Genomic DNA, 26,776 nt, shown 5'->3' with positions numbered 1-26,776 from the left:
ATTCTTTTAAAGAAGAGAGTACAACATTTTAACCTATTTACCGTCTTTGTTTGATACCACACAGGCCTCCTGCAGAGTATTTTGTATACCACTTTCTTCTAAAAAGGTCTGATGATTACACATTTGAACCCCATGAGATTCAAACTGTTTATTTACCTAAAAGACAGAGTTTTCTCTCGCTTGGCAGGGCAAACACCTGGTAATGTTTAAGTTCTCTGATTTACAGCTCTCTCATCCCCTCTCCTATTCCCAGACTTACTAGAAACACTCTTGGGCTAAAAACTTCACTGGCCAGGAGCCCCCGACCCAGACCTCCTCTTCCTCGGTTCCCTTCCGACCCACCCACCGTCCCACCCAGTCAGCAGCTCTTTCTAGCTGCCTCTCCACTTCTAACAAAGCTGATTCAGGAGATGCGGCTGTCTGGCCAAGTCTTCCTTTCCTCCTCATGGTGGCAGGCACCTCTCTCTAAAAGACAAGATCTTTCCAAGCAGAGTCAGCCTCGTCCTTACTCAGGACCGACAATCCCATCCATCAGTCTTTCCGGACACTCCTGGCTCTGCGGATGTTCTGGCTCCCTTTCTAAGCCCCTGGCTCCCCTTGCCTCCTCTTGTGCATCTCATCCTCTGGGTCAGTACTGGTCATTTCTATTTAAGCTCCAAGTCTTCACGAGTAGAGTGCCCTAGTTTTACACCTATAGACACAAAAGTATTGGAAATACAAGTTTATATTTATGTACAAAGGTACAGAATGCCTGGTAGATTTAGCTAATTTTATAACAGCACAATAGATAGGCAGCAAACTTACTAATCTATAGCAACAACTAAGTAATAGCGATTAAACTATGCTCTGAACTAAATATTGCAGCTAAACCTTTACCTGAGATACTGGCAATGCAGGATCTGGTTCCTGGAAAGCATTAAGAAGGTAGTAAACATCTTTAGGATAATACAGTTTCTAAAATAAAAAGTCTTAATGATTAACCAAGTATTTGTAGGTAGACTAAAAATCATTCAATATGGCATTAAAACATGTATAATATCATATAAGAAACAAATCGCCAGTCCAGGTTTGATGCAGGATACAGGAAGCTTGGGGCTGGTGCACTGGGATGACCCAGAGGGATGGTATGGGGAGGGAGGTGGGAGGGGGGTTCAGGATGGGGAACACGTGCACACCCGTGGCAGATGCATGTTGATGTATGGCAAAACCAATACAATATTGTAAAGTAAAAAAATAAATAAATTAAAAATTAAAATTAAAAAAAGTTAAAAAAAATGTAAAAACAAAAAAAATCATTCAATAAAAACCCAAACATTAACTCTAATCCTTCCCCAAAAGTGCACTCAAGAGTTCCGTATAACTAATATCCAGGGAGGAGTGCTAAATTTTCTATTATCAGAAAATTCTAATTAACCTCACTTAGAGCACAGAGAAGATATCTATGTATTTAATGAAGTCTCAGTATCTTAGGAATTAAAAATAATTTTACAACTATACCAAGTAAATATTTTTTTATATTCAAAAATAGTTGATGGTGGTTAAAACATTCAGATTTTAATCACTTGGGGAGGAGGAAAATCCACATACTATAAACCCTTCTGCTCTGCATAAACATAATAGGATTAGTGGCTGAAGATAAGAAATTAATTCTGACTGTAATGTCCTCTGAGAAATGTTTGTAAATAGACTATGTAATATATATTGGTGCCAGGTGCTGAAAAACTCGGGGTTTTTTCTATCCCAAATTAAATAGAAGTCCACTGGTTTAAAAAAAAAAAAAAACAGATTCATAACAAATTTATTTATAAAAGATCTACACTCACATGTTTATAGTCAGCAACCTCTGAACACTCAATCTGCAGCATGTTTTACCAGGAAAGTTACTAAGAAACAGAAAAAGGAAAGAAAGGAAAAAAAAGAACCTTGCTTTCGACAGCTCTAAAATCCAAAAAGAATACCCTAAAATATTTAAGAATATGTGTGGAAGCAATGTGTAAACCATCTGGTCACCAGGCAAGGATAAGCAATTTCCTTAGGATGACACGCAACAGCAACATGAGAGGAAAAGGCTAAACTAGGCCAGAAAGGGAGAGTCCAGTGAGGCCCTGGTGGTTCAGACGGTAAAGAATCTACCTGCGATGCAGGAGACCTCGGTTCGACCCTTGGGTCAGGAAGATCCCCTGGAGAAGGAAATGACAACCCACTCCAGTATTCTTGCCTGGAGAATTCCATGGACAGAGGAGCCTGGTGGGCTACAGTCCATGGGGTCGCAGAGTCGGGCACGACTGAGCGACTAACACTGGCAATTAGCTGAACCAAACACAAAACAGCAACTTATAAGACACAGCAACTGCAGCTTTTCAATGCCAGTGCCTTTCATACTCTTTCATACTCTAACACTTTGGCCACCTGATGTGAAGAACTGACTCACTGGAAAAGACCCCGATGCTGGGGAAGACTGAAGGCGGGAGGAGACGGGGACGACAGAGGATGAGATGGTTGGATGGCATCACCGACTCGATGGGCATGGGTTTGAGCAGACACCGGGAGACAGTGAAGGACAGGGAAGCCTGACGTGCTGCAGTCCACGGGGTCGCAAAGAGTCGGACACGACTGAGCGACTGAACTGAATGCCAGTGTGCATAAGAAAGAACTGGAAAAAGAACAGATTTCCTAGATCTCACAGTCCGTATTTAGAGAAAGATACCAATACAAGCAATGAGATGACAGAAGAAATAACCCCTCTATTCTTCCTTTTATTTATTGGTGTACATGGCTAAATGACCCATTCCCTCATGAGTCCCACCACCATCTCAGGGAGGCGGGTAAGTGTTACTATCCATTTTACAGATAAGGAAACAAATTCAGAGATGTCATGTAATTTGCTCAAGGTCTCACAAAGAAGCCAGAGCTCATAATTGCCAGTCCACCTTAGAGATAAAAAATGAGCTGGATATAACCAGGCAGGATTGAAAGGTAAAGTGAAGGAGAGGTACAAGATAAGTTCCGTATAGAAAGGGGTAAAAATGTTCGCTAGAGGTGATTGCAGACAACGTCTGACAAGGAAAAGAAAAGTTAAAGGAAAAAGGACCATGGAGAGGAAGTAAATGCGGGATGCCTGCTATTCAGCCAAGGGCACGAAGATTCCTCCAGCAGCCCAAACTGGCGCCAGCAGCCCAGCCTGAGCGCTCTGCTCACTGATGAAGGCCTCCGGGGCCTCTCTGTCTCTGGGGATCACAAGGACGATTTCCTGTGCGAGTAAAGGACATTAGGGAAACGACGCGAAAGGAGAAGAAAATCAGAGGCCTGGAGGCTGGAAAGGCGCAGAGCTGGTCCAGGTGACGTGGCTGAAGATGGAGACGAGGCTGAACCACAAGGGAGGCAGAGAAAACATTGATTCCACATTCTCCTGGCTTCCCTGGACAGGCGCTGAAAACTTCCTATGGGGGAAGGCACACAATTAAATAGACTACAGTACAATGTGGTAAATGCTATACTCAACCCTGAACCAACTGTTGATGCCTTAGAAGGATGAGAGAAAAGCACGACAAGAGAGACAAGGAGATCAGAGAAGAGAGAGATGATTCTGGAAGTTTACTGAGTGCCAATGATCTATGAGCTATATTCATCATTTTATCACCATTTCACTGAGCACTTTCCTCACAGATGGTTTCCAGATTACCAACAATCCTTTAAGACAAATACAAATGGCAGAATCCTGCCTGCAAATATTTCTAGCTGCTGCTAAGTCGCTTCAGTCGTGTCCGACTCCGTGCAACCCCATAGACGGCAGCCCACTAGGCTCCTCCATCCCTAGGATTCTCCAGGCAAGAACACTGGAGTGGGTTGCCAATGCCTTCTCCAATGCATGCACGCATGCTAAGTTGCTTCAGTTGCATCCGACTCTGTGCGACCCTGTGGACAGCAGCCCACCAGGCTCCTCTGTCCATGGAAGTCTCTAGGCAAGAATACTGGAGTGGACTGCCATTTCCTTCTCCCTATCTCTAGCTGTATAGAGAGAATAAGAGCTCACTTACACGTGTTGATGAACTTAGCCCACACAACAGTCCTTTGAGACAGGCATATTAACATGGCCATTTGATGGATGAGAAAACTCAGAGGTCAAAGTGTACAGGGAATATTTGAGCCTGTGTTGTTGTGTTAGTCACTCAGTCGTGTCCGACTCTTTGCGACCCCAGACTGTAGCCCGCCAGGCTTCTCTGTCCATGGAATTCTCCAGGCAAGAATACTGGAGTGGATTGCCATTCCCTTCTCCAATGAGCCTAGACACTGTCAGTCAAGAGCATGCACTTAGCTTTGTATTGAGATCATAGCAAGGCTGGAAAGCAGACTACTGTAGGGTGTGGAAGACAAAGGCTAGTCTGCAGACCCATCAGGAATGGCAGGACAATGCAGGAAAAGAGTCAGGATATTTTAATTTAGAGATAGGGCAAAACTCTTTGTAAATCACTGAGACCTTGATCTTTGGGTCTCTGTCAATTATAGTTTTATGGTTTAAGTTAACCCACTCACATAAGGAACCACAAGTTAGGTTCACTTGGTCTAGCGGATTATTCCCAGGGGTGTCAGCACAGCTGAGTAGAAAGCAGCAGCACCAGCGTCAGAAGACCTCAGCTTGACCCCCAGGGAGCCACTCAGCTACAGGACCTTGAACAAGTCGGGCGACTTCCATGACTCAGACCCCTCTCAAGAGCCCTAGCGCCTACTTTATAGGAGAGCTTGAAAAATAAAACCTGGCATCTTAAAGACCATTTCATAGTTTTCAGAGTTCTTTTACATATACTATCTTAGTTCATGAGGTATAAGGTGGTAGCACTTTCAACAAGTATCAACCACACAGAATTTCCTTATAAAAACATGTATCTAATGAGCAGGAAAGCAGCCAGCTCTCTATTACTTCCTTCTTCAGAACTCAGAACTGACTCCCAATTTATGGCGCATCAAATCAAAGCTTCCCTTTGAATCTCCTTCGAAGTGAGTGAGTAAGAAGACGGAGAATGGAGGGGCTCTGCCTAGAACCTGGGCAAACTCATGAGCATAAACCTCAACTCACAGCAGCGGCTTCCTTCCTCCCGAGGGTACAGCTTTCCCTAGGTTGTTGCTATTACTTTAGGGAATTAAAATCTCCAGCTAGTTCTGAATGTGACTTCCTAATTGCCATCAATACCTACTCTGGCTAATGAGTCTAACCAGCTCTACTCATAAACCACGGGGTCATCATTCAGAATTTAGCAATAACAGGAAGGGAAAGAATGTAAGAGAGAAATGAACGGATTTCAGAAGGTTTAGCGAGATTTAGTGACCAGGGAGCCAAGTGCGAGTGTAATCTGTAAAACTCAGCAAAGTGAACTGCTCTGCAGTGTCTCGAATCAAAAGATTGTCTGGCTGTAAGTCTCCATGGCCCCAGTGAGGAAGTAAATTAGGTAATCACACAGAAAGATGTTTATTTGGCTTGGAGCACCAGATCCTTGTCTCAACCAACTACTCACATACATCTCACTGGGGACCCCTCCTTCCCTCCCGTTCATCTAAGCCAGCGGCTTTCGGCCTTTTCTCCACATTCGGACCATTTACAGTCATAACTCTCCGCTGCAACATCTCTCATTATAAGCAGAGATTGGTGGTGGGGAAGGAAAATGTGACTTACCCCCATTCTGATCACAGCTCACCCGCCCACTCCCAGAATCACTGATTCTAATACTTTAAAACTTTATTGGAAATCTACCCCATTAAGAAAAGTATATTATCTTTAAAAAAAAACAAAACCACTACCTGAAAAACCTGTATGTTTCATAACTGCTGAATTATACTGGAGCTAAAATCGGGGCTGCCTTTTTAAAAGCCATGAATCTGACATATGGAACACAAAGAACAGTAATCAGATTAAGCAACTAATCAGGATGACCGACATGAGCTGTAAATGCAAGCATTCCCTCTAGGTCATGTTGCTGCATGGAAGGCCATTTTGCATTTCTCTTTTTTATATCTTACGACTTTTAACCACTTTCCCAGTTATGATTTAGAAAAAAACTCTGAAAAAAGACAACACTTCCCTATGAACTGATTGTTCTTACTGTCTTTTGTCAAATGGGAAAAGTCTGATGAATTCATCGGTTGTCCTTTTTTATTCTTAACTGGTCAGCACCTTAGTCCTTCGTGCTTACGGACCCTATCCTCTATCCCTCACCACTCTGCATCTGGAAAAGCAGTTCAGAATCCATCTTTTTCAGGAGCCCTTCCACACTGCCAAACATCACGTTATCATCTTCAACCTACCCTTCAGGCCTTCTGTATCCAAATACAAACGTTTTACTCTAAGGAAACAAGCTAGTCCATAGCATATCATACCTCTCCAGCCAACCTGACTACTCTGACGTTAGCAAGAATCAAAACTAAATACATACATGCTAATAGAAAGTATGTGTGCATGCTCAGCCGCTCAGTTGTGTCCAACTCGCTGTGACCCCATGAGCTGTAGCCCACTAGGCTCCTCTGTCCATGGGATTTCCCAGGCAAGAATACTGGAATGGGTGGCCATTTCCTCCTCCAGGGGATCTTCCTGAACCAGGGATGGAACCCATGCCTCCTGCATTGGCAGGTGGAATCTTTACCACTGAGTACCTGGAAAGCCCTAACAAAAAGTACAAAGTACTCATTATTTCTGAGATGACACCAAAATGTTATCTCTTAAAGGACAACTAAATGTAGAAGAAATAGTCTTAGAGGTGGGCTTCATCTCCAAAGATTAATAATGTATCACGACTGAAATGTTATCTTCATGAAGCTCCCTGGACCAGCTTATAAAAAGATTAACAAAGAGAAAATCACTTTAGAGAGGTTTTCCTCATCCGGGAGAAAAATAAGCAAAGCTAAAAAGTGAAAATTAACATAAAAAACAAAAGCTATTTTTGTTCTGGGAGGAAAAAAATAAAAGCAAGAGCAAAAATGAATCCATTTGGCACTCAGGAGAAATATTTTAATTTCCTTTCTCTTCCATGTGTCCAAGCACTGCTTCAGAGTCACTCGTTTGTACTAAAATCAGTTGGGTGGCATAGAAATGGTACTTCAAGGAGCTGCACAGGAAAAATAGTCTAAAATATAGATGCCTCAAAAAACAAAAACAAAGCCCATGAGGCTAAAGCGACAGGCGAAGATAAACCCACTAACTTCGGGCTGAGGACCATCTGCTTCTGCTCTGATCATGTATTTCTATTAGCCCTTCACTGACTGCCAGTCTCTGAACTTCCTCCAGTGGAACAACGAGAGAGTCGTAAGAAATACCAGTGATAATTACTACCAGAAATACTCTCCTGTAAGGACCCAGGAAGAAACTGCTCAACTGGTTTAAAAAAAAAAAAAATTCATCCTTGAAACAAGAAATGAAGTAAGAATGCCCCATAATGCAATCACACTTATTTGAAAAGGTGAATGCATTTAAGAAACTCCAGTGGGACTTCCCTGGTGGTCCAAGCTAAGGCTCCAAGCTCCTGATGTAGGGGGCCTGGGTTTGATCCCTGGTCAGGGAACTAGATCCCACGTGCCGCAAACTGAGACTCGGTGCAGCCAAATAATTAAATAAGTAAAAATAAGTATTAAGAGAAAAAAAAAAGGGGGGCCTATGGTGCTGAGAATTAAGATGGGGGCAGAGAGAGAGAGAGGCAGAGGCCATCAGGCAACTAGGGTGATCTTGGTAAACACAGCGGAAGCTGGCACACACCAAACGCATGCACCAAATGCACGTATGAGTACGACTGCTGCGCTCGTTCAGCAAATATCAAGTAATGAGGGCACCCGTGTGCCAGACTCCTTGCCATTCCACACGCAGACCTGCCATCCTGGACTCATGCTAAGAGGAAGGAAGAATTCTGGGGGCTTTTAATCATAGGAAAACCTCCTTAAGCTTCCTAAGGCTCTTCATTAATTCCATCAGCACTCTAACATAAATATTTAAATTCTTTTTAATGAATTAAGAAAAAAAAGCACGTTTTCTTTAAGCGTGGGGAAAATCATACTGGAAGATATTTCCAAAACGAAATAACAATTGGATACAACATGCACAAATCGGTGCTAAGGAAAGCGCAGAGGGAGATAGCACAGCACTGAAAGGCTGGCCCAAGGCCTTGTGCTTCACTGGGCTCAACCTGCAAAATGGTGCAAAAAGCGCCAACTTCCTAAACTAGCTGAGGATTAAATGAGATAACAGAAAACCCTCTGAATCAAGCCTGACAGAGGCTCAATGAATACTCAATAAACTTTAGCGATTTGTTACCTACTTTGCAAGGCTATTCTCAGCAAAGAAATAAACATGATTTATAGAATTTATCCCTGGCAAGTAGTAAGCACTCTACAAAAGGTCACTGAACACTGTAAAGACCCAACCACAGTGCCCAGCACAAACGAAACCTGAATTGCAATACTGAACCTCACTGTGACTATGTCATTAAGACGAGAGACACAGAAAGCAAACTATGGTTACCAAAGGGGAAGTGGGCTGGGAGTTGGATAAGTTAGGATTTAGGCAGTAGCATATACCCACTGCTATACATAAATAACCAACAAAGACCTTCTATATAGCACAGGGAACTATATTCAATATCTTGTGACAAACTATACAATAGGAAAGAAGCTGAAAAATATATACATATGAATCACTTCACTCTAACATCTGAAACTAACACAAAAATGGTTTTTATAAGATTACAATGTCTTAACTATTAATAGAAAACACCGCTGCTTTGCCTATAACACATTTCCCAATGCGACATCTCTCTAGGGTGATCTGACCCTTGCCCACAGCCACAAAAGGAATCGGTGGTCAATTAAATTTCATAAATATTGTATTCATCAGAATCAGGCAAAGTTAAGTCTCTTTCTGCAGAAATTCTCAGAGCCTTTAGAATGAATCTCTAAGTAGGGAATACACGTTTCCCAAATGCATTTAATGAGGAAATTTTCTTCCTCCGGGGACTGTTGTTCTGTGGAATGGAAACTACCCTGACTCAACGGAAAAACAATGTCTGGTACACCACTGGTGTGTAACAAACTCTGGTTGTACAAACTGTAAAGGGGTCCATATTTTGTCATGGTTCCCAAACAAACCTGAGGGTGGAATCTTTTTTTTTTAGCAGCATTTGTGGGACGACTGTGCTAAGAAACACACTTGGAAAAATGCTTGCCTATGGAAATGAGAGTCTTATTAACCAATAGGAACTAACCCAAACAGAACCTAGTTTAGCATTCTCACTAAGGTAGACTGTTCTGAGGGAGATGTGCTAAGCTTGCTGGGAGCTAAGGCAGAGCGGAGCAACAACTGTCACAGCTCCGTGAATGTAACTCTCATCAATTTTCCTTTTCTCTCTAACACCCGCAAGCCAACAGCACTAGAGGAAAAGCTGGGGAACTCGAACTCCACGAGTACATTTTGCATTTACTAGAGGCACTTTTCTCCTTTTTAGGTCTCCTCCAGAACTACCTGACCACCGCAGTGGTGCCCCTCTCACGAGCAGCATATTACTGTTTTCACTCACTTATTTAACACTGTACTTTATTTAAGAGAGCATTAGTAAGCTACAATCAATGCCATCATTGCCTTCTTTTAGGGGGATTATTTTTCTCACCCTTCCCTCCCAATAATAAATGTATCTTTTCCCTTCCTAGGTTCTCATTCCTCTAACTTGAATTGTTTGCCTCAAGCTGCACTCAAGGCTCAGAATCCAAAGCTCCCCACTTTTGGACAACCGTCTTAAGATGAACTGGAAGGGTTATACGTTTGATCCAAAAGAAAAAAAGGCAGCTATTTCAATGGGGGGAGGGGCGGGGAGCGGGGAGTTACAGATTTTTAAGTTTATACATAACTCTTTTGGAAATTAAGAGGTAACAGGCAGCGAGCTTAAAAGCCCACCCCTGCGCAAGAATATACCCATCACCGACTCGATGGCCGGGAGTTGATGTTCAGGGAGGCCTGGCGTGCTGCAGTCCATGGGGTCGCAAAGAGTCGGACACGACTGAGCGACTGGACTGAACTGATACGCAAGAATACAGGACCTAACAGAGTTCATCATCTTTTCAGCGACATCTGAGGCTGGTCTCCTAGCTGCTGTCTTTCAGCATCTTTCAACGGCCGAAGTTAGCAGAGGGCGCGGCCACCGCAGTCAGGACCCAGCGGCCGCGGTCCCAGAGGATCTGGGCTCCACGCGTCCGTGCTGACCACAGGGTCACCCTCGCCCTGCGTCCTCCTCCCTGCAGCCCCCTCCCGATGGGGTCCCGGGGAGCCCCGGGAGCCCTCTTGCCAAGACCCGCAGGCCCGGCGGGGTCCGGCCGGTACCTGGTCACAAGGGGACTTCTCCAGCATCTGCGTGCACAGATCAGCGCAGAGCTGGAACCTCCTGCGCCTGAAGTAGCTCCAGGCCAGGAGCAGCGGCTCCATGTCCGAGGCCGGCGCGCCCGCGGGCGGGGGCGCGGGGCCGGGGCCGGGGCCTGGGCCAGGGGCCAGGGCGGGTGCGGGGCGCGGGGCCGGTGGGCGGGGGGCTGGTGGGGGACGGGCCGGCGAGCGGGGTGCTCGGGCCGGCGGGAGACGCGGGGGGCGCGGGGGCCGGGACCGGGGCGGCCGGGGAGGCGCAGGGCTCGGGCCGGGACCCGGGCGGGCGGAGGGCGCGGGCGGCGGCGTCGGGTCCCGCCCAGCAACGCTCGGCGGCGGGGACCTCGCCCGAGCGGCGCCCCGCCTCGCGCCCGAGGACGGGGTCAGAGGAACGCGCCGCGGGCGGAACTCGGCCCTGGGGCTTGCCAAGTCTTGGCTCCAGAAACCGTGCACCTTTGAAAAGACGACCTACTCGTTAGTTTCGAGGCCGGTACCGCGCCCAAACGGGCAGGCATTGACTGAGACACCTCTACTGGGGTCCTCCACCCGCCCCGAGGACCCCCGGTTGCTTAGCAACCTAACGCGCGTCCTCCGCCCGTGCCAGAAACGTCCCGGGAACTGATCCTCCAGCAGTAGCTGTCCTGCTCTTCCACTTCAGTAATTCCTATACCTCTGTCACTTACCCCTCCGACTTCAGAAACACAGGGAACACCTTTCTTCAGCACTATCCCGCCCACCAGAACTCTAAGCCCTAAATCCGCAAACACTCCAGTCTGTTTCTTTAAGTCCTCGCCGAGTCTCTTGTGTCCCAATGAAAAGGTACATTGCTGCTGCTGCTGCTAAGTCGCTTCAGTCGTGTCCGACTCTGTGCGACCCCATAGACGGCAGCCCACCAGGCTCCCCCGTCCCTGGGATTCTCCAGGCAAGAACACTGGAGTGGGTTGCCATTTCCTTCAGTGCATGAAAGCGAAAAGTGAAAGTGAAGTCGCGCAGTCGTGTCCGACTCTTCGCGACCCCATGGACTGCAGCCTACAAGGCTCCTCCGTCCGTGGGATTTTCCAGGCAAGAGTACTGGAGTGGGGTGCCGTTGCCTTCTCCGAAAAGGAGAAGAACTGCTTATTCTCAATGTATTCTCAAATCTTTCATTTTACAGATGAGAAACTGAGATGGGCTCAGAGAAATTATTAATGTGCTGTCACATGGAGTTAAGGAGCTGGATTGTTATCTGGATCATTACAAACTGCTAATACCATTTGTTAATTTGAAGATGCCTTGGGGTTCTGGATTTATAAATCAGATATTTTTACTAAACAAAATAATGTATGCAAAAAATAAATTTTTTAAGGAGCTTTTAGAAATGCCATCTCCAAGCACTTGTTTGTCAAATGTTTACTTGTGCACAATGATTTCTTTATACAGTTCTAACTTTCCTCTAGGAATTTACACAGATGACAAATATCTTTAATGATTAGGAAAAGAGGTGTGAGACCAAGCTAAATCCAGGTTAACTTCATTATGTAGGGCCAGGGGATCTTTTTTCCTTGCCTTCTTCCTACCACAATGGGTGAGGCAGGAGAAGAAATGGTAACTCAATATTGAAGAACTTTCTGACCAGATCTAAATCTCCTTTAGAGATCAAAAGCAAATTGACAACAGCTTTTAGCAAAGATAAATGATAATTTTCTCAAAGCATGAGGGTACCACAATGACATTATATTGAATCCAGATATATATACCTTTCATATATATCAAAATGACACCTTTCTAAACTCAGGAATGGGTTGTGGGTAGTTTTTTTCTCCTTTACTAAGCAGTGTTTCTTGAATTTCTGTATCTTAGAGGCAATTAATTATCAGAACTGTGATTATTCCAGTTATGTTTATTGCAATTACTCCATTTTTGTTTCCCTGGAAGTGCCTCTAGAAATGTAACCTGTTCCAAAGCAGAAGCCCATTGCTTCTAGGGTTCAGGTTTTTAGGACTGTGTATGCTGGAATTGGCAGTTGGACTCAGTATTTCATGGGGCACTTTTTTTTTTTTCTGGTGCAATGTAAGTGGTTTCTCTACAACTGATTCTCAACCCTTGTTCCACTTTAGACAGATTTTCTAAACACTCAGTTCAGTTCAGTCACTCAGTCATGTCTGATTCTTTGTGACCCCATGGACTGCTGCGCACCAGGCCTCCCTGTCCATCACCAACTCCCAGAGTTTACTCAAACTCATGTCCATTGAGTTGGTGATGCCATCCAACCATCTCATCCTCTGTCATCTCCTTCTCCTCTCACCTTCAGTCTTTCCTTAGGATATATTCAGATTCATGGAAAAGTTACAAAGATAATACAGAGAGTTCCTGTATCCTCTTCACTCAGGTTCCCCTGCTGTTAATGACGTTACTATGGCTCATATGGGAACTTCCCTGGCAGTCCAGTGGCTAAGATTGCATACTCCTAATGCAGGGCACCCTGGTTCAATAGCTGGTGGGGAAACTAGATCCCTTGGACTGCAAGATCAAACCAGTCGATCCTAAAAGAAATCAGTCCTGAATAGTCATTGGAGGGACTTATACTGAAGCTGAAACTCTAATACTTTGGCCACCTGATGCGAAGAACTGACTCATTGGAAAATACCCTGATGCTGGGAAAGATTGAAGGCAGGAGGAGAAGGGGACGACAGAGGATGAAATGGTTAGATAGCATCACAAACTCAATGGACATGAGTTTGAGCAAGCTCCAGGAGTTGGTGATGGACAGGGAAGCCTGGCATGCTGCAGTCCATGGGGTCACAAGGAGTCCCTCACAGCTGAGCGACTAAACTGAACGGATGGCTCATATGACACAAAGAAGGAACCTATATTAGAATATTACTATTAACTCCACAATTTATTCAGATTTCAGTTGTTCTTCAATTACTCAGTCACAGTCACTCTTTGTGACCCCATGGACTGCAGCATGCCAGACTTCCTTGTCCTTCACTATCTCCTGGCATTTGCTCAAACTCATGTCTGTTGACTCAGTGATGGCATCCAACCACCTCATCCTCCTACTCTCATTTTAGGTCCATCCATATTGATGTAAATGGCATTATTTCATTCTTTTTAATGGCTGGGTAATATTCCCTTGTGTATACGTACCACGTCTTTTTTATCCATTCCTCTGTGGACATTTAGGTTGCTTCCATGTCTTGGCTCTTGTACACAGTGCTGCACTGAACACTGAGGTTGCATATATCCTTTTGGACCACACAAAAATAAACCCAAACAGGTTAAAGAGACCTAAATGTGAGACCGGACACTATAAAATTATCAGAGGAGAACTTTGGCAGAACTCTCTCTGACATGAATCACAGCAATATCTTTTCCCATCAGTCTCCCAGAGAAGGGGAAATAAAAACAAATGGAACCTAATTAAACTCAAAAGCTTTTGCGCAGCAAAGAAACTATAAACAAAATGAAAAGACAACCCACAGAATGGGAGAAAATATTTGCAAATGATGTGACTAACAAGGGATTAGTCTCCAAAATTAACAAACAGCTCATGCAGCTTAATATCATCAAAACAAAACAACCCAATCAAAAAATGGTCAGAGGACCTAAACAGACATTTCTCCAAGAAAGACATACTGATGGGCAAGAGGCACGTGAAAAGATTTTCAACATCGCTAGTTATTAGACAACTGCAAGTCAAAACTACAACGAGATATCACCTCACACCAGTCAAAATAGCTATCGAAAATCCACAAAAAGTGCTGGAAAGGGTGGAGGAGGAGGGACCCCTCCTACTCTGTTGGCAGGAATGGAAACTGGCACAGTCATTATGAAGGACAGTGTGAAAGTGAAAGTCTCTCAGTTGTGTCCCACTCTTTGCGACCACATGGAGTGTATAGCCCATGGAGTTCTCCAGGCCAGAATACTGGAGTGGGTATCTTTGCCCTTCTCCAGGGGATCTTCCCAACCCAGGGATCGAACCCAGGTGGAGGTTCCTTAAAAAACTAAAAATAGAGCTTCCATATGATCCTGCGACCCCATTCCTGGACCTAAATCTGGAGAAAAAACTTAATCTCTTTTGAAAGGTCAGTTTCACAATGAGAGCTAGATTTCAGTTCAGGGATCCTTATTTTTTGCTCTCTAGCAACTGGGTATCTCTTTAGGTTAATTCAGTTAATCAGATACCGAGGTCAGTGTAACTTTAAATGTGAAAGGTTAAATTTTCTTAAATGTTAAATTGAAATCACTCAGGCCATTTAACATAGAAGGCAATGGCACCGTATTCCAGCACTCTTGCCTGGAAAATCCCATGGACGGAGGAGCCTGGTAGGCTGCAGTCCATGGGGTCGCTAAGAGTCAGACACGACTGAGCGACTTCACTTTCACTTTTTACTTTCATGCATTGGAGAAGGAAATGGCAACCCACTCCAGTGTTCTTGCCTGGAGAATCCCAGGGATGGGGGAGCCTGGTGGGCTGCCGTCTATGGGGTCACACAGAGTTGGACACGACTGAAGTGACTTAGCAGCAGCGGCAGCAGCAGGCCATTTAAACTTAACCCAAAACAAAAGCAAAGTGTAAAATGAGATATCGTTTCGATCAACATCTGCTCTCTTGCATCTGTTTCTCCTTGATATGTTTCATCCTTCGTCTTTTAATTACCTGCCCCTGGATATCACAGGCCTGCAGGGTTCTCTCTTTGGCTTTCTTCTCTTCTCATTCCACAGACTCTCCATGGGGTCTCATCCATTGCCTTCAATGAGCAGATATATGATGAGATGAGTCTCAAATTTTATCTTTCCTTGATCTCTTTCTATGGTTTCTGACATGTATCTGTCTCCAGTTATCAGCAGAACATCTCTACCTGGCTGTCCCAGAAAGTCAAGCAAAACACAGACCTAAAGAAATAGATATATAAATACAATTTACTCTTTCAAGGGACAGTTGTGCACATGATTTTAAAATACTTGTAAATCCACAGGCACATGCATGAATTCAAAGATGTGTTATACTTTATGGCAATTTACCACATAATAGATAGTCATGAAATTAAAAGACGCTTGCTCCTTGAAAGAAAAGCTATGACAAACCTACATAGCATATTGAAAAGCAGAGACACCACTTTGCCAACAAAGGTCCATTTAGTTAAAGCTATGGTTTTCCAGTAGTCATGTACAGATGTGAGAGTTGGGCCATAAAGAAGGCTGAGCACCAAAGAATTGATGCCTTTGAACTGTGGTGCTGGAGAACATTCTTGAGAGTCCCTTGGTCTGCAAGAAGATTCAACCAGTCCATCCTAAAGGAAATCAGTCCTGAATATTCATTGGAAGGACTGAAGCTGAAACTCCAATACTTTGGCCATCTGATGCAAAGAGGTGTGTTGGGGATTTTCTCCCTGGGACTTGGAAGCGATGAACCTGAAAGAATGACACTAGGACAGTCTCTTGCAAGGACTGACAAGTTTATTTCTGCAGTCAAGCCTTTTTATAGAAGCAGGAACAAAGAGCTTAGAGTATATGGCCAGCAGAGCGCATATGGGGTTAACACCTAGTCAGTAAAAACATTTCAAGGACAGTGTGTTCTAAGTGATTCATGTGCTTATCCCATAACCTGTTTTCTCAAGTAACATCCCTATTTATTATTAAATCTTGGCACCGAGCATAACCAAAGGCAGGAGATGTTTTTCTGTCCACAGTACACAAAGCCAGGGTACTTCTAGCCCATCACCATTTTCCCAAGGACTTTCTCCTAATATGGCTATTTTGTACTATGCTTCCTAACATATCCTCCTTCTGTTTTTAATTTAAGCATAGCGGCTGCTAGTTGGACTCCATTGTGGGAAGCATGGAGTCTTAAGTAGAGACTTCTGTATCCTACAAGCAATGACAAAAAGAGCAGGGTGATTAATACATATATAAAAATATTGCTTCCTGAAAACCAAGCTCTAGGGTCTAGAGACGATAGGGTTTTGGTTAAGGTATCATAGAATTGAGTGCTATATAATTCTTTAGGTACCCTAACTTGAAAATTAGCAACTTGTTGTTTCAACAAATTGATGTCTAAACTTGAGTCATCTGTGAGATCCTGCAAATGCGCTTTAACTTTATCCCAAGGATATTCAGTGCTATTATAGGGCATGTTAGTCAGACAAAAAGAAGTAAAATTCCAGTGACAGCGTATACGTGTTTGGAAAGTCAGTTGCTGCACTTGATCTCCTAAGTGGATAAACATAGTTTGTAACTCATTAATTCGTGTTTGTAATTGCTGACCTATTTGAGCTTGTCGAGTCCACAGATCATGAGAGTCTTTGTGCCAAGCAGTGATAAAATCATGATTTTGTATAGAATTATGTAAAGCCATACAGACAAAGTTCCTACAGTCACAATGGAGATAAGGCTTAAGATGCCTGCAATAATCCACCCAATGATGTGCTTAGATCGCCTAAGCCCAGTTTTCAACAATACAGAAAGAAATACAGAATCAGTCCAAGGTTCAGTTAAGTTTACGGAAAGCCATAACTCAGATTTTTGTTTAACTAGTGCAATGCTAGCATTGTGATATGAAATGGTGTGATTAAGGCAGGTATACAACGCACATGCAGTACGATTGACAATCTTGGCCGATAAGTCGATATCAAAATGCCCTACAATAAATAAGTACGGAAGGTGAATACATGATTGAATATAGCCAGTACTATTGTATAGGAAGGTATAATTAGAAGGACGAAACACACCCATAGTCCCATAAACATTAACAAAGTGCTCTAAAGCTACTGGAATCTTCCAAATGTGCCATTGTTCTGGCCCTACAATGGGGATGACAATCCTGGGTCGTGAGGGTGATAAGCCCCCATTATACCAGTTCAGCAATATGTCCTTATCAGTCCAGAAACTTGTCTTAGATTTATGAAAGCCTCCAATGCTTGATCTATTAAACCAGGAGCAGTTATGATGTTCCTCCTGCTCTTGAGAACAGTTCACAAACAACCCGTGAGGTCCCCAGTCAACAAATATAAGTGTATGATTAGTATGATTTTGCTGAATTATAGAAACTTTCCCAAATTGGCCTCAACAATCAGACCAATGTGACGGTTGTATCTCCTGTTTTCTTTTCCAAGATACAGTATGACATGTAGGTTCCTCTGGTTGAAAAAGTGAGTTCGAATAGTTGGCTATCTGGCCTGGATAATGTCGCTTGGAGCCATTAAGTAAGAAAGATGCCACAGCAAACATTCCCAGACGTGAAGCAGTCCCATTGTTGGCAGAGTATGCCCACCACTGTGGGAAGATAGTCATGCAAAGGGGGTGAGATCCGAAACAGACAGGCGGGGTTCTGAATCCCAAGGAAATATCGATTGGCTTTCCCTCACCTTCTTCATGGATTGGTCGCTTTATGGACGAGGGACTTGGAAAATGCATGCTATCATTGGTAAAGATCACAGGGGCTTCATCTACCCAATCCACTATGGGGAGAAGTGGTGGGTTGGGTATGCATGCCCAATAAACATATTTTGCATTTACCCCAGAGGAACAGGAAAGAACAGCTAACATTGCCAGAAACAGCTTCTCTGGAGTCATAGGAGTTCCAGTGTTCTTCAGTGTCTGCTCAGCCTGACGAGTCATGTTTTTCACTTGAGCCCATGTTGGGTAAGGATTCAGACGGTGGCGTTTCCTCATTGGCTCCTCCAAGGTCATTGATGAGACCCTTTTCGTCAACTTCGTCACTTCCCAAGGGAGTCCGGTCTTGGGGCCCCTCTCGGTAACAGACATGGCAAAGGGGAACCCAGATTTCCTCTCCATCTGCAATGACAAGACCATAACCCTTGCCTAGGAGTCGTAAGATTCCTGGTAGCCATTGATTAAATTGCTTATATCATATTGGTGTATTGATTTCTAATTTGCTGTTTTTGTCTTCTGCAAAATGTCTATCTGCACGAGTATTAGAATTATTTTTTGTTAAGTTTAAAAAATTTAGGGAATAAAGAGTTAAAGATAATAGTAATTCAGGGTTCATGGGATAAGAAGTGTATCTCCTCTTCCATATTCCCCCTTTCTGTTTTAATAAATGAGTTTTTAGGGTGCAGTGGGCTCTTTCAATAATGGCTTGATCCTGAGGATTATAGGGTATTCCTGTAATGTGTGTTATGTTCCATTCTGATAAAAATGAACGAAACGAATGCGAGGTGAATGTAGGTCCATTGTCTGTTTTCAAGACAGAAGGAATCCCCATAATGGGGAAGGTGAGTAAGAGTGCGAAAATGGTGTGTTTACTGGATTCTGAAGAGACAGGTACTGTCCAGATAAAGTTGGAAAATGTATCTATTGAGACAAAAAGTAAACAAAATTTTCCTAAGGAGCAGTGAGTGAAGTCAGATTGCCAAAGGGAATTAGGTTGTTGCCCCCAGGGATTAATTCTTTAAATTGTAGTCCATAAATGCAGAGGGGTGCAGACATCATAAGGTTTGAATAATATGCCGTGTTTTAGTGAGAGGAATATGGTATTTAGAGTGCAATCTGTTGGCATTGGTATGAAGATTAGCATGTTCGTCACTGGCAGACGTAAAAATGGGAGCTATGAGCCTGTCAAGGGCATCATTTCCTGCAACCAGAGGGCCAGGTAAACCTGAATGAGCACATATATGTGCAATAAGAAAGGTTCCGTATGTGAGTGAGTCTGTGAAAAGAGAGTATATAATTCTTCATCTAGGTTGTATAAAAAGGCAGTAACAAAATCAGGAAAAAGGGAAGCAAGGTATTTGGAATCAGTATATACATTGAAGGATAATGGTTGAAGTGATAAAAGACCATATAAAGCATACAACTCAACTCTTTGTATTGAAGAATAGGTAGTGGGTAATTTCTCTTTGATATCAGGGCTGACAATCCCTGTCAGGCCTTTTTTGTTGCCATCAATGAAATAGGTGGGTGCATTGGAAATAGGCTGGGATGCAATGATATTAGTTATAATGAATTTAGTACATTGTAGAAAGTCCCATAATTTTCCTTTCAGCAAATGAAATGAGATAACATTTTGAAAATCATTTAATGCCATTTGCATGGTCAAGTTATATTGTAAGGCAATTTGCAACCTTTTTTGTCAAGGGGACGTGTATTGCATATGGATTAAAGCCAGTCAAAGTTTGTATATGGCTTTTTCCTGACATAATTAATTGCCCTATTTTTTCAATATATGATACAAATTTTTTAGACTGTTTAGTGTGTAAATATACCCATTCTATTGGGCTATGCTGAGCTATAATTGCAGCAGGCGAATGTTCAGTGGGGAATATATATAAAGAAACTGGTTGATCATAATCTAGCTGAGTTGAAGACGATTGTTGAATGTGTTTCCATTAAGGCCAGTTCTTCTTTGGCCTCTTTTTTTAGTTGCCTAGGGCCATTACGGTCAGGGGATCCCTCTAAAATTTTAAATAGATTTTGTAAGGCATAGGTGGGGATGCTGACAGATGGCTGTAGCCAATTAATACCTCCTAGCAATTTTTGAAAATCATTTAACGTGTGTAGAGACTGCATAGCAATTTGATTTTTTTGAGGTTTGATTTTAGATTCTTCCATAACATGTCCTAAATAATTAAAGGGTGCTTTCCATTGAATTTTATCTGGCGCAACAAGCAGGCCATGATTTTGAAGAGTAGTAGTAATTTCATTGTATAATTGTTGCAAATAGAGTTCAGATTCCATAGACAGAAGTATATCATCCATGTAATGAATTATAAATGTAGTAGGATATTTATCTCTAATGGGTTGTAATAAAACAGATATGAGATATTGGCAAATGGTAGGAGAGTTCATCATTCCCGGAGGTAGCATCTTCCATTGAAATCTTTTAACAGGAGCCATGTGATTTATAGAAAGAAGGAACTGAAAAGGCAAAACGTTTTCTATCTTTAGGGTGCAGAGGTATAGTAAAAAAGCAGTCTTGTAAGTCAATAATAATTACAGACCATCCTTTTGGTACCATAGAAGGGGAGGGCAATCCGGGTTGTAAGGGCCCCATAGGTAACATGGTATTATTAACATTTCTTAAATCTACCAACATTCGCCATTTTCTTGATTTCCTTTTTATTACAAAAACAGGGGAATTCCATGGGGAAAATGAAGGTTCTATATGAGCTTTTTGTAATTGTTCATTAACTAATTGCATAAGAGTTGCCAATTTTTCTTTAGTTAGGGGCCATTGAGGTGTCCATATTGGGATATTAGATTCCCAGTCGAGGGGTAGCGGTGTTAACTCAATGGCCCCCATTAAAAAGGTTCATTTAAAGAAATTGTGGCTTTTGTTTGTTCGAGAAAATTCTGTCCCCATAAATTGATTGGGATATTAGTAATATATGGTTTAAGATAAGCTACAATTTGATTAGGGCCATACATTTGTAAATAGGATGTGTTGACGAAAGTTTGTGTGGCATTAGCTTTATTTATTCCTAATAGTCTAGAAGGAGCCATAACCTTACCCCAATCAAGGGGCCATTCTGTAGCTCTAATGATTGAAATGTTAGCTCTGGTATCTAACATGCCTGTGAAATTTTTTCTCTGTATGCGTAAAGTAAGCATGGGTTTCTGATGTTCCTTTAATAAGGTGGATAGTGCAGCAGTAAGGTTGGTACTGCCAAAGCCTCCCTGCCGAAATTTATTAGATGCCTTCATTGGTTTGACATATGGTAAAAGTAATAATTGTGCGAAATGTTCCCCTTTTTGTAAGTATATATTTCCCATTTTCATAACATTTACCATAATATGTATTTCCCCTTCATAATCTTTGTCCATAACACCGATCAATACCATTAAACCTCTCATTGTGCAGCTATTATGTCCCAAAATTAGTCCCATTGTCCTGGGTGGAATCGGGCCATAATATCCAGTGGGAATTTTGTGGGGGTTGTATAATTCTATTAGTTCCATATTATAAGGACTAGGTATATCAATGCAAGCACTCTTAGATGTAGCTGCTTGTAGCGTCATAACGCTAGGTCCTCCTTTTGTAGCGGGGCTAGAGGACGGCCCCTTTATTAGTTTCCCTGTTGTTTTTGTTGTGCACCGGGGGTCGAGGTGTTTCCATCCTTATCAAATTTAGAATGACATTCATTCAGCCAGTGGTACCCCTTTTTACATCTTGGATATACTCTTGGGGGTTTCTTCTTATTAGAAGTAGTATTATTTTTTCTGGCCTGTGTTGGTATGTGGCATTGTTTTTTCATATGGTTGGGCTTCCCACAGTTAAAACATTTGGCATTAGCAGTTTTTTGTACATCAAAGGTTTCCAGTGTCGCCAATTTTGCTCTATGGGAATTAGATCTGATATCCTTATAAGCTTTCGAATATTCCATAAGAGAGTTAGTCTCTCGAATTGGTCTAAGCATGGATTGATATTCCTCATTAGCGTTTTCAAAAACAAGTTGTTTTAAAATAATATTTTGTAAAGTTACATCCTTAATAGATTTTTCAATTGCATCATTTAATTTTACTATAAATTGAGAATATTCCTCCTCATGTCCTTGAATAATCTTAACAAATGAACCATCAGAGTTAGCACTATCAACCTTTGCCCATGCCTTGCAGGCAGTTTCTTTAATGAAATGTAATATCTCAGCTAATTGCGCCATTACATCGGCCATAGTCTTTGTTCCAGTCAGTATACCATAAGTTAAATTGGCAGGGTTACCATGAGGTTTCTGGTCAATCATCAGCTGTTGGGCCTCATCATTAACCCATATTTGCCATTGCAGTAACTGTTGAGGATTTAAAGCCATCTTTGCTACTTGAAAAAAATCATATGGCGTCCAATGGTCAGCCCATCCTCTGAGAAATTCTATACAGTAAGGAGAAGTAGGTCCATACAGAGTACAGGCTTTCTTAAAGTTAGACAGCATGCCAAAAATCTACACCGTCCCAAGAATTTTGACCTTGGATGGGTTGATCAAATTGTTTTGGGAAAGCGAAAGCACAAGCAGGCATCTCTGGAGGAGGAGTGAAGTGGTTAGTACGAGCAAGGTTAGCAACTGCTGTTACAGGCAGAGCAGAAGGAAAAGCCTCAGATTTGGGCTGTCTGTTGAATGAAATGATCTCCGTTCTAAGTGGCTTCAGTTTTGACACATCCTGTATATATATGTCTCTAAGTTGTTTTTCTAAGGATTGTGTCTGATTGAGCATAACATTCTTATATTTCAAAGCACCTTGCATATCTTGTTCTTTAAGCTCATGTTTATGTAAAGATTGAATAGTTTTTACTTCCAAATCAACGTTATGCCCTTCAATTTGTTCTATGATAGCCCATATGAGTGACCATGTAACCCTTGCCGATATGCTCGCAAAACATTATTTTTAACCCTTTTCTATATGTCTAGATTGAGTGTCCCCTCTTCTGGGAACCATAAATTGTTCCAGTAAAATATGATAGCAGTCGTTCAATTGATCTCTTGAAACATACCATTTTGTTTCAAAAAATGATGCATTATAGAAATGAAAGGAATCTTACTGCTATGTTGTCCCATCCTGCTTGCCTCTTTCTGCAGGGCTCGTCGCTTTGTTCAGCCTTCCTTTCAAGTCGCTGTTCGGGCGCCACTTTTTGGGAATTTTACCCGGGACTTGGAAGCGATGAACCTGAAAGAATGACACTAGGACAGTCTCTTGCAAGGACTGACCGGTTTATTTCTGCAGTCAAGCCTTTTTACAGAAGCAGGAACAAAGAGCTTAGAGTATACGGCCAGCAGAGCGCATATGGGGTTAACACAATCAGTAAAAACATTTCAAGGACAGTGTGTTCTAAGTGACTCCTGTGCTTATCCCATAACCTGTTTTCTCAAGTAACATCCCTATTTATTATTAAATCTTGGCACCGAGCATAACCAAAGGCAGGAGATGTTTTTCTGTCCGCAGTACACAAAGCCGGGGTACTTCTGGCCCTTCGCCATTTTCCCACGGACTTTCTCCTAATACGGCTATTTTGTACTATGCTTCCTAACAAGCTGACTCATTGGAAAAGACCCTGATGCTGGGAAAGAGTGAGGGCAGGAGGAGAAGGGGACGACAGAGGATGAGATGGTTGGATGGCATCACTGACTCGATGGACGTGAGTTTGAACAAGCTCTGGGAGACTGTGAAGGACAGGGAAGCCTGGTGTGCTGCAGTCCATGGAGTCACAGGAAGTCAGACAGGATTTAGCAACTGAACAACAAAAGATGTTCTTTTGGAATTTTAAAGTTATAGAGTTCTATTACTGGCAGTTGCATAAACCACTGATTCTGGGGTAGAAATCTTTTTCTAACATGGATATTATCTGAGGTAACAGGTATACAGTTTTTTTTCCTGTTGTTCAGGAAGAAGTGATACTGTGATACCCTCGGACTCTATATGGAAAAGGTGGCTCATTATTAGCACTAGCATAGGACTTACTCTGCTTTTTAAGCTAAAACAAAAGCCACGAGATAAATAATTCTCAGCAATCTATAAGCAAATCACCACTTGGTATTACTTTAATAAGAAGTCACTGACATTTATCTATATACCAATATAATGATCACTAACACTTACTCAGTCTTACTGTAGGTGAATTAGGTTCTACATCTGCCCTTAAATCTTCTAACTAACCCTGCAAGTTTGGTATTATCTCAATCTTACAGGGAAAAGAACTGAGAATTAGACTTTGTTGTTTGCTCAGCTCATAAGTGGCAGAATCAAATTTGAATTCAAGTCATTGAACCCAGGTCTCCTGCATTGCAGGCAGATTCTTCACCATCTGAGCCACCAGGGAGGCCCCAAGATCCTACACCCTCAACCAAATGTGCAACGTGTACTTTTGGAAGCAGAAGATACTCTGGCACATAGCACCGTCTGTACTCTTCATGCACTTTCAGGATTTAGTGCCTTTGCACTTGTTAGTCTGTACCTGTGATGTCTTTATGTCCTTTCCCCATGCCTGTTGTCTGGTTGGTATAGATCCAAGCCAAATGTCAACTTTATTTGAACTCCAATTCTCCAAAGACCTCTCTGCAAATATTCTCAGTACTCTTCCTATAAAACTTATTGTGCTACATGGTAATGCTTGTGTCTTCCTAGTAGACTTTCATATTATTCAACCTTACAAAATCTCATAGATGTTTGTTGAATGACTAGCTAAGTTCAATAGATGCTATACTTTTCTTACTAAATGCAAAACTAAGAGTTACATTTTGAAATAAATAATTTAATGCTTTAATATGCACTTTGGCATCTATTTAAATGTTTGCTGCTACTGCTGCTAAGTCACTTCAGTCGTGTCCAACTCTGTGCGACCCCATAGACTGCAGCCTATCAGGCTCCCCCGTCCCTGGGATTCTCCAGGCAAGAACACTGGAGTGGGTTGCCATTTCCTTCTCCAATGCATGAAAGTGAAAAGTGAAAGTCAAGTCGCTCAGTCGTGTCCAACTCTTAGCGACCCCATGGACTGCAGCCTACCAGGCTCTTCCGTCCGTGGGATTTTCCAGGCAAGAGTACTGGAGTGGGGTGCCATTGCCTTCTCCAATTTAAGGAGCTCATTTTAACCATTTCAAAAACTTAGTGCTATATAACTTTTTTCATTAAAATACCAAAGCCTTTGAAGATTAGTCTATGTAAGTATAGTTTTCCTAAGGCAATTTGAAAGTTATTTTTCTCTTGAAGGGGATAAAAATCAGACAAGTTGGTTTTTTGTCTTTATTTTTCAAAATGATCAGTTTAGGACTTCTCAGGGGTTACAGTGGATGGGAATCTGCCTGCCAATTAAGGAGACGTGGGTTCTATCCCTGGTTTGGGGAGATACCACACGCCATGGAGCAACTAAGCCGGTGCACCACAGCTACTGAAGCCTGCACGCCCCAGAGCCTGCACAGAGCCAGTGCTGGGCCCGCATGCTACAGGGACTAAAGCCTGCATACGCTAGGGTCTGCACAGAACCAGTGCTGGGCCCAAATGCTACGAGGACCGAAGCCCACATGCCCTAGAGCCTGTGCTTCGCAGCAAGAAAAGCCACCACAACGAGACGCCCACACACAGCAGGAAAGAGTAGTCCCCGCGCAGCAATGAAGACCCAGAACAGCCAAAAAAGACAGTTTAAAGATCTTTATGCATTTTAAAGGCAACTTAATTGTACAAACTATCAAAATATTCACTTACTTTTAAGAAAATGGATATATTTTTTCTAATACAACTTTGATATAGGTATAATTCCAATATTGTTAGATAAATTATTCTTAAGATCTCAAACTTTTTCCAGATAATTTTATAGACACATCACATGTCTTCTTGACTCAATCCTCTTAATAACTTCTCATTTACTCACCAAGCATTTATTGAGTGCCCACCTGTACCAGACACTTTCTAAACTATGGGGATGTAGCAAAGACTCTCCTCTCTCATGGAAGGGAGAGAAAATTATAGCTGTTGGTAAACTTGGATAGAGGAGCCTGGCGGTCTGCCCACCATAAGGTGATGAGGTTCGACATGACTAAGAAACTAAACCACCACCACAAACCAGGAATATAAGGATTTTCCCTTGGCATGTTGTCAAAGTGGAAGTGTTAGTTGCTCAGTCATGGCCGACTCTTTGGAGTCCCATGGACTACAGCTTGCCAGGCTCCTCTGTCCATGGTCTTGTCCAGTCAAGAATACTGGAATGAGTTGGTGTTCCCTTCTCCAGGGGATCTTCCCAACTCAGAGATCCCAGGTCTCCTGCATCTCCAGGCAGTTTTTTACCATCTGAGCCACCAGGAAGTCCCCTTGGCTTGTTAGAGTATCCTATCTTAAACCACACTCCACAGAACAACCTTAGATACATCTCCATTAGAAGATGGGACAAGACAGGCTAGCACCACTATTATTTAAGATTGTGCAGAAAATTATAGTCAATGCCATGAACATAATAATACATTTGGCTATTGGAAGGGCAGAGCCAAAGTTATTATTTGCCAAATGCAGATAATTGCCTTTCTAGGAAATGTTGTTATGTAGGAAAGCTCTTGGTGTTTTTTTTTTTTTTTTTTTAATGTGTATTTTGTATTCCATAGTTTACTAGACACTGATTCGGTGATTTTTGAATGCTACCTTAATTATATTGCAAATTATAGCATAGAATGAATGCTGTTTCTGGATTGTCTATTTAAGGCTAGTGATATGAAGGTCAATATTTAAGAAAGTGTATCACAGCTTTAATTACTAAAGCTCTCTTTATAAATCTTCACATTTTCTCACGTCTTCAAGCCTATTTTAGCCTTTATTTGCAGAAAAGCTATTTTATACCATGAAGTTAGTCACAATCAAATATTACTGGCATTTCAAATACTTGAATGATAATTTTTCATAAACTGATGGGATGTATTCTCTTCACTCTGTTACTGCCATTATAATGTCCAAGTTGAAAAACACTGTAAAACTAGTGACTTCCCT

General features: G+C 42.4%; 1 protein-coding gene across 1 annotated transcript in view; it reads right to left on the bottom strand.

Moving 5' to 3' along the window:
* Positions 1-133: 133 nt before the first annotated feature.
* Positions 134-26,776, bottom strand: part of LOC132346285 (uncharacterized protein C6orf132-like) — a 52,580-nt gene continuing 25,937 nt past the window's right edge. The window contains exons 2-5 of the mRNA XM_059890703.1: positions 11,062-11,129; positions 10,346-10,831; positions 877-906; positions 134-691 (exon numbers count right to left, since the gene is read on the bottom strand). Coding sequence (XP_059746686.1) covers positions 686-691; positions 877-906; positions 10,346-10,831; positions 11,062-11,129 — 590 coding nt within the window. The 3' untranslated portion in view covers positions 134-685. The remainder of the gene's footprint in view (positions 692-876; positions 907-10,345; positions 10,832-11,061; positions 11,130-26,776) is intronic.

This window comes from Bos taurus, chromosome 10 (genome assembly GCF_002263795.3).
Source record: "Bos taurus isolate L1 Dominette 01449 registration number 42190680 breed Hereford chromosome 10, ARS-UCD2.0, whole genome shotgun sequence".
Lineage (NCBI taxonomy): Eukaryota > Metazoa > Chordata > Mammalia > Artiodactyla > Bovidae > Bos > Bos taurus.
Note: the sequence above shows the minus strand (reverse complement) of the source record. Positions and strands in the feature narration are given on the sequence as shown.